Genomic DNA, 9,153 nt, shown 5'->3' with positions numbered 1-9,153 from the left:
CCAAGAGTTACTTTAGTTAAACCAATACAGCAATTCAAGCTATTCGAATTCATCTGCCTCGCAGAATTTCCTGTGCTGAAAAACAAATAGGAATAGTTCTGCCAATACATCTAATCCAACCAAGATCAAACCTCACAAAAAAGGGGCATTAATATAAGCCACAGGAAGTGTGATCTGTTCACTTCTGTAAATTAAGAATAAAATAGATGGATTGAAACCGAGAGGTGTGTGATAGTGAAATATGTGTTGAGATAAACTTGGTCTTATCACCATTGTGTTCTTGGGAGGTCTGCTCTTGAGGTGGCTTCTCCAGTAGTGAATGGTCTGTCAGCTTTTCTTTCTCTCTCTCTTTTTTTTAAGCACAGCTGTTCAGATCTCTTCAGTGTGTGGGCCAAACGCTTATCTCCCCCCACCTGAGAGTGCATTTTCTATGTCCATATCTTTTAATCAGTGGAACACACCACTGCCCTGCCTTTGTTTAGTGACGATAACGGCCAGACGTTCGTGTGCCAGACCGGTTTGTCACAGATTTGTTTTAGGTTCTAAAATGAATCTCTTGTTTTGCTGAACAAGAAATGAGAAACATTATTAACACACACACACACACACACACACACACACACACACATATATATATATATATAATCCACACCATATAAAAGATCTAAGGTATGAAGTATTAAGAATTAATAAGTCAGTAAACAGTTTTGTCATTTTAGATTTGTGGAATTTTGTTTGTGTGTGTGTGTGTGTCTTTCTCTCTGCCCTCCCTCTATGTCGTTGCTGCAGGACCAGTCTAGTCCAGGGTGTGGTTCATTAGTGTTAGTTGTCAGTCATTCTCTCCACACTTGGCAAATACTATTAGGTGCATTAGGCTTGGTCTAATGTACACATACTTTGTCAATGCCCTCTGCAGCTGCTCACGAAGGTGGGCTCTGACCTCATACCTTCAGGTATAAATCTCTCTGTTCAGTCTTAGCCTTCACCACAAATAACAAAAAATAGTTAGCGAACAGTGTCTTCTTATGGTTTTTCTTTTGCATAAAATCCTCAAGATTACATTTATGCATATTTATTTCTGATGTTCTTGAAATAGTTTCCTTCTTGTTTGAATGGAACTTCTCAGTTGTAAAGTCTCCATTTTTTGATTCAACCAAAGTAGAATTTTGGATGTATTTGTATTTCTATAAGTTCTACCTACACAATGTGTATATTATAGACCAAATACTTTGGTTTCACAGCAACTTTGACAGAAATGACTTGTTACATGAGGAACTATCTTATCTTGATAGTGGTAGCATATCACCAGCTTGCCAGGGGTGAGGCAAATGAATAGCTGATGTTTGTGTGTGGCTCAGTGCCACTTGTTTGAAGTTGAGTCTCTATGTTTCAGTGATTTGCAGGAGTCCATGTGTCTGATCTGATCACAAACCATGTTCTAAACAACTACTGCGACTCACCAGCTCAACGTGTCATCCACACCAATCTGGCAGCAACAAAAAAATGTAACCCTTGACAGCAAGTGTTGAGAGATTTGGCAGAAACTTCCCTCCCACGGTGAGGAGACATGTCTCTGTCAATATAACAGTTTAAAGTTTTCTTATTAAGGACAGCTCAATAAGGGTGGACACAGTGCTTTTTTGTTTATTTTTGGTGATAATGTTTTTTTAATGACTGCTTAAATACCAGTTGTTGACAGTTATTGATATTAAGGTGGATGGACATCCACACATACCCATATCAGCCAGACATAACAGACGTTATCAGTCAGATCTTTCCCCCTCCTCTTGCAGAGCTACGCTGCTATTGCGTGAGAGCGATGTTCAGCTGTGTTATGTGAGGGTGAGTCAAACATGCATGTGTACAGCGTTGGTGGCATTTCAACCAACCGGAACAGCTGTATTAGAAAGACGAAGAAAAAAAAAGTACACCCACTCACTCACCTGCGTGCAAACAACATTTGGGGCAGATCTGTCAACACATTGTGCAAGTCAGTGATCGAGCAGTTCTCTCTCTCTCTCTCTCTCTCTCTCTCTCTCTCTTTAGACATTTAAATCTTTTATAATGATTATGTGTTAAGATTTATTCATTACACTCTGTGGAGTATAGACATAGATTGGTAATTACCCTGGTGAGAAATACTCAGTGGTTGAATTTGAAAAATAATCAAGAGGGATGGTGGCTGCAAATGATGTGAGACCTACTAGTTTATCCTGCGAGTAAAATTGGCCACCCAGTGAAACCCATAAACCATTTAATAAGCTTTTCTTTTTTCTTCTTCTTTTTTTTCTTTTCAAAAAGCCCATAGTTCTTAGACATGGTGTTGATTGTGTTACTTGTATTAAAAATGCATATGTGATATTAGTGGTATTAGTTCATAGAGGATGAATGGGTGTCAAGTTTAATCTTTTTCCCCTCCCCTGGAGGACAGCATTCTTTTGGATCCGTCCACAAATCAAGTGGAAAACCTAATTCAGTTCATTTGTTAATTACTAAGTTTGGAGCAGGGAAATTAGCACTCTGAGCATGAATCAGTGCAGGGCAAGACCTGTCCTTTTCACCATTCCGGGGATATTTTTTTCTTTTTTTTGAATGATTTAAGATATATTTTCCTGTCTGTAATCCCTCAATTGAACAAATTAGACTAGCTCAACAGCACACACTCTCTCACTTTCTCTTCTCCGTGTGTGTATCGTGCGTGCGGAATAGGCGCGGCCTGTAGTCTTCCCTAGGAATGCAGGTAAATACGCGCCCGTCTCCGTGGTAACCTTTAATGTTTGTTTCCCTGTATACGATACTGACAATTATATGCACGTGATCGGTTGAAGATAAACCGGAACTCTTTATGGTAATATTAAAACCGCAGTCAAACTGTTCTTGGACAATTTGTGAACCCCCTCCTAGTTAACTAACCCCTCTGTATCGCAGCTTCCTCTAATGGTCGTGATCTCCCCGCGCACTTGCTTACCGGCCTGCGGAAGCCATGGTAACCACTTGTTGAAGCCTGGCTGCTTGTTGCTAAGAAACCGCACACGTTCTACGAGAAAATCCCGCTTCCCGCTTTAAGTCCCTTCGACATTACGCACATGCCTGGCCAACTTCCAGCTGCTATATCATTTCTGCTTATGTGCTTACGTCAGATTATTGTTTAGACGCATGTAAATGATTTGAGATTATTTCATCTGTTTGCTTTGCAATACAGTCTCGGATAAAAAGAGATATAGGGCGCACATCTTTATTCGGAAAAGGAGAAAAAAAAGGCGAGAATGAGGTTTGCTCATTTCCTTGCTCAGACACACCTGAATGAACTCACCTAACCTATAACCTGGAGCTGCTTTAAAGTTAGACGACCATGAGCTAGGTTATGCAGCCGTGGATAAACCGAGCTTTGAGGATTTCTGCTGTTAAAGCGAAATGGGGTTGTATATCCCATGATTCCTGCGCGCCCTGCACCCCTCCCGTGGGCCTCCGATTAGCCCAAGCGGACTCTTGTATTTCCATGAGAATAGTAGAGCTTGGTGAAAGGGTTAAAGTCCGCGGAGAAGAGGGGGAGAGGACGGCAACACTAATTTTCTGCGCGGCGGGGAGCGCTAAAAAGGGAACAAAGCGATGCAGGGGAGGCGTTCGGGATTGGGCTCCTTTACTATGCACACCTGCGAGCTGAAAAGCGGCGGCCAATCTGCCTCAGACACGGCCAATTACGAGCCGGACCCAAGAGCCGCTTTCACTCCGGAGAAGGATGGGAGAGCGCTGAGGGGGAGGACAGGAGAGTTTTCAAAAGAAGAAAGGGGAGAGATTTAAATCGATTGGTCCTAAATTATTCGAGCCCTCTGCCTTGTGACGGATGAGTCCCCCGAACTTTCCCTGCAAGTGGCTCAGAGAGTCCTCCTCTTATCTTTTCTCCTGTGGTTCAATATGGCACACTTACAGAGTTAATCTTGTGCCAAAAGTAATGAACAAAACGACAAGATCCGCGAGTTATATCGAATTAAAATCTAAGAATAAATTAACAGTAAATATGAAGTTAAAACTGCATAGACTACTTGGTCTCTACTGCTCTTAGTTTAAAATAAATAGAAGAAAAAATAAAATAAGGGAATCTCAGCACAAAGGCAAATGTCAGATTCTGAGATTTGGCTCAAAACGTATAGAGATGCATTTGACATGTCCAAAGAGAATGTCCTACAGAAATCAATGTGAAATGATGTAAGCAAGCACAATATGGCAGTTACAGATGCCATACCCAAGTGTCTTGATGAACCCCTAGGCTACTTACTGATTTCTATAATTACATGAACACACACTAAAAACCTTGACCATTTAGGCCCTTATGCGATTGATGTGAAGGAATCGTTTATTATTTTTTTATATAATATATATATATATATATATATATATATATATATATATATATATATATATCTATCTATCTCTATCTCCACTTTGAAAAATTTAACAATCATTCTTTACATGTTGTATATTTTGTATCATCTTGTTTTTAAAATCCCCTGTACATTCTCCTCCTTGCTAGAGTTAGTGTTAAAAGTATCAATTTAAAAAGGCTTTTATGACCTTACAAAATAAATAAAAACCAGCCATATTCGTCATGTGTATAATTGTGTGAACAAAGAAAAAGTAAATAAGATTAATAGACTTTAATTATCCTTATTTATACCATGAACACAAGATTCAGACCAAAGACAATATTTTTTTTTAATACAATTTATTTATTTTTTTTAAGCTTTTTTTTGTTTACACAAAAGACCCTTATAAGGGCCATAAAAACTGTACAAAAGCTATTTACAGAAAGTATTAAAAGGACTTTTAAAAATTACATTGAAACGGCAAGTTGCACACTCACCTGGAAGGCAAATGTAAACATTCACTCATTTCATTACTTTAATATAAATTACATTAAAGTTCTTAACTCATTAGTGACCACTAGACTCCTACACTAAAACTTGTTCGACAAATGGAAAAACGCTAGACTAACCGAGTTAGACCATCAAATAACCCCCCAAAAAAGCAACACGCTTCCGACTTAGCTGCACTTAGCAGCACCTGCATACTACTATTGCCATTTGAGTTATGCAAATCTGGCATTATACAAGCAATAAACAGGCTCCTCCTGCACCCAATGGATGTACAAGTTATTTTAAAAAGATACACCCTCCTTTTCCAATTTTCACAACCAAGTAGTAAAAGCCCCTCCACATGGACTCCAACAGACTAGTACATAGACAGTCTTCATCTAAGGCAATACCTGGTACTGATAGGAGGGTAAAGAACAGTGCATTCAGATGGTTTTTTTTATTATTTTAAAATCAGCTATTAAAAGGGGACTGTCATAGTGCTAGTCTCATGCTAAAAAGTAAACACACTGGACATGCTATTGCTGAAATGTAGGATTTCTTTGTGTAGACTACTTCCCATGATGACTTTGATGGTTCATTTGTGCAACTAATGCATATTAGTTATCTGTTAAAAAGGATTGTGTGGAAAAGTAAGGTATTCTTAACGTCAAAAGAATTTGTCGTGAGAAGACCACAGCCATTGTGATTGGTCGCTACATGTACTTCAAAAGTAAGCGGAAAAAATTAAACAATTACCACCAACTTTCAAACTTGATCATGATGCCTGACTTTCTTTCTTGAGCTGTTAAATTCAATTAGCTGTAATTCACCCAACACTTAATATCACCACTTTTGTCATTTTAAAAAAAGGCACAGACTACAAAACTGGCTTACACTTGCTTCATAGGTCACATGATTTACACATCATTGACTATAGCAATCATGAGTGGACATGATTTTAGTGTGCCCATGTCCCCTGTTCTATGCCCCATTTTGGTTTTTGATCATGATTGCCTTTTACTGCATGAATATCCCCAATCCCTGTTAATGAAGCACAGCACAAAGGCACACAGTCAGATTTCAAAATTTGGATCATATGTACAAAGGGAATGTCCTACAATAACTAAATTTTCAAAAGTTGTAAACAGCCACAAAATGGCAGTTACACAGACATGTCATACCCATCTATATTAGAAAGCTCTTGTGGAAAGAACCTCCAGGCTGCGTTGAAGGTGAGATTCTGGGCAGAAAAGAAAGGGGGGAGGGACACAAAAAAGGGGGCCAGAGGAAGGGAGTGAACAAATCTACAGGGGGACCAAAAATAAAAAATAAACCAGACCAAGATCACTCAAAGAGGTAGAAAATGTTCCTATGTGCAACAGGTACTCACAACATCCACCAAGAATCCATACAGATTACTTGTTGCACTACAAGTCTACGTAGTGATCCAGCTGAGCTATTCCCAGTCCTTTTCCTCCTCCACTTCAGATGTGTGTAAGGGGCACAGTACTGCCCAGATAGTGCTGCTGGACACTTGGGTAGCCCCTCTGTGCTGTAGGGTCCCCTACATCACCTCCAGGGATGTACATGCTGATCATGTCCCTAAGGTCACCTTGAACTGCTCCACGGTGGTGGTTTGTTGCTCCAGTGGGCGAGTGAGTGAAGGCCTCTGGCTTGACCATAGACATTACAGGGCTGGGCTGCTGGGGACTGCTGCTGTATGACATTGGGCTGAGGGGGAAAGATCATAACCACATGATGAGAAACCAAACCAAAGAGGAAGGAATACTATCCAACATGTGATAAAGTAAAATGCAATAATTGACGTGTGATTTTCCACAATTATACAGGCACAATTACACACAAAAAAATACAATTTGTTGAACTAAGCAATACAGATAAAACTAATTTTATCAGATGTGAAAACAATTCAAGTCATCAAGTTAACATGACGGTTTGGTATAATAAATTTGATTTTAAAAAAACAAAAACACAGTACTTTACCAGTACTTTAACTGTAACGCATGCCATCATTTGGCAGCCTACTGACTTGATTACAAAGATACACTTATTTTAATGTATAAGATGAATACCGGACCTGTAGGAGTTGGCGCCATTCATGTAGGACTGCGACATGGGCGCTGCGTACTGGAGCGGAAGCTCATACCGGTGCAGTTGCTGTTGGTAAGCGAGAGCGTCACCCTGTACCGCCGCGTAGCTTCCAGTCGGAGCCCAGCCGTAGCTGTCCACACGTGGACTCCCACTCTGCGCATGCGCCGCGGCCAGCAGGCTACCGCCGGGGAGCGGAGGATACTTCGCCGCAGAGTTGTCCTTCTTCATCGGCGGCTTGCTCTTGCGCCGAGGCTTGTACTTGTAATCGGGGTACTCCTTCATGTGCGCGGCGCGCAGCCGCTTGGCCTCATCGATGAACGGCCGCTTCTCAGCGTCGGTCAGCAGTTTCCACTCGGCGCCCAGGCGCTTGCTGATTTCCGAGTTGTGCATCTTTGGGTTCTCCTGGGCCATCTTGCGCCTCTGAGCTCGGGACCACACCATAAACGCGTTCATGGGCCGCTTCACTTTGTCCATGGGGTCTACTCCGGGCGGGCACGCGCTTTTCGGAGCCGCCTGTGGCACGTTTCCGGAGCCGCCGTGTTGCGACATGATTTGGCTGTTCGGGTGAGAATTTTGTTGACCCGGCTGGGTCTTAAGTTCGTGTTCCATCATGCTGTACATCATGGTGATCTTCCACGGAAGCTTGTTTGAATCGAAAAAGTATCAGCCGAAATAAACTCAAGGCAAAATAATAAGGCGCAGGTGCAGCTTATTGCCGCATGCTAAACACACTAGGCGAGTTTACCCGACCAAATAAAACACCAAAACAAACAAAAACCTCTAAAGTCTAAAACAAACAAACAAACAAAAAAGTTCCACGTGTCATAAAAAGTTTACCATTCCGACGCTTTGATTAGTTAAGGCTAGCAGTGGGATATTTTTAGCGTAGATAGAAAGAGAGAATAACTAAATCACGACTGCGATACTACAAACTCTACTAAGCCACCTGTTGAACAGCGATCGACTCTGTGAATAATAACCGGAGGCATGACAAAAACAGTCTCTACCCGCTCGTGGTTTTAGGGAAAATTGTATTCCACTCGGGACCAATCAGAGCGCGGGGTCCTACCCTCATCTAATTTACATAAAGCCATCTAGTGCAGGGGCGGGGCCAAAGCGCACTTGTTGCTTAAACTCAGCTGGTCTATGCCGCTTTATACAGACTATTTATATAATGAAGAAATAATTATTTATGGAATCTAATGGAACCCCGATAGAAGGTTTATGAAGTTTCCTCATCCCGTCTTTGTGTTAGAGTCAATATATTGTCATTATAGTAGTTTTACTGCATTTTTTCCCCCCCAGTAGTAGGCTGTTTTTAATGGGAATTGTTCCCATTTCCACACTTTCAACTTCCAACTTTAGGTTTTTATATTGATTGTACAAAAATACTAGAGTCTTGCCAGTTTTCTTCCTTGATTATATAGCAAATGTGACCATCTAAATGCCAAACACACACAATGAATCCAATGTTTTAAACGTAGCTTAGAAAATAGGAACTTTTTTTTTTGCCCAAGTTTGTCAAACTGTAATTCTTTTTCATTCATATTCCAGTCTTTTGCTGTGTTCTCTTTTGAGCAGGTCTGTTTCTGTGAGAACTACTTTCAGTAACTACATTTTAATTTTTCACTGCACATACCCATGCCATTTGTTGTTACTATCCTTAATCCTAACACAAATCACCATGAGATCCCTGACAGGATTAATACGTAGGCTGTGAACTGTGCACTAAAAAAATTATTCAAGTAGAGCAGAAAGGATACATTTTCTGATATAATCCTTACACCTCGTCTTGGATTTAAAACCTGCAAGTCAGCACTGATCTGCAAACTTTAATTTGGGACATGGTTTAATTTCCCCAGTACAGACCTTTTTCAGTCAAATACATCACTTTTTATATGTCAAAACATGTAGAACAATAATAAACCATTTACTGTTGGTTTAACTGTTAATGGGCCCTAAACTATGTACTTTGAATATGTAACAAATTGCTTTGAGATGTGTCAGAAGGCCACAATACACAGAAACAATATTCCACCTTGCTTCTGTGCTGGTAATTTATGTGGTGCACATCAAGAGTTTCTGGAGGTGTGGGATGTTTAGTGTGTCAGCCACAACTCAGCAAAAAGGGTGTGGGTGCGAGATGGTAGTTTTTGTGCAGACAAAGGTGTGTGATGGAGTTTGCAAG

At 40.7% G+C, this 9,153-nt stretch overlaps 1 protein-coding gene across 1 annotated transcript; it reads right to left on the bottom strand.

Moving 5' to 3' along the window:
* Positions 1–6,337: 6,337 nt before the first annotated feature.
* sox19b (SRY-box transcription factor 19b) lies at positions 6,338–8,552 on the bottom strand. The gene is made up of 2 exons (XM_053629035.1): positions 6,952–8,552; positions 6,338–6,584 (listed from the first exon to the last, which is right to left on the bottom strand). The coding sequence occupies exons 1-2, from the start codon at positions 7,587–7,589 to the stop codon at positions 6,338–6,340; spliced, it is 885 nt and encodes a 294-aa protein (XP_053485010.1). The 5' UTR covers positions 7,590–8,552.
* Positions 8,553–9,153: the final 601 nt, after the last annotated feature.

The sequence above is a fragment of the Ictalurus furcatus genome, chromosome 7, assembly GCF_023375685.1.
Source record: "Ictalurus furcatus strain D&B chromosome 7, Billie_1.0, whole genome shotgun sequence".
Lineage (NCBI taxonomy): Eukaryota > Metazoa > Chordata > Actinopteri > Siluriformes > Ictaluridae > Ictalurus > Ictalurus furcatus.
This window is presented reverse-complemented; position numbering and strand designations above follow the sequence as displayed.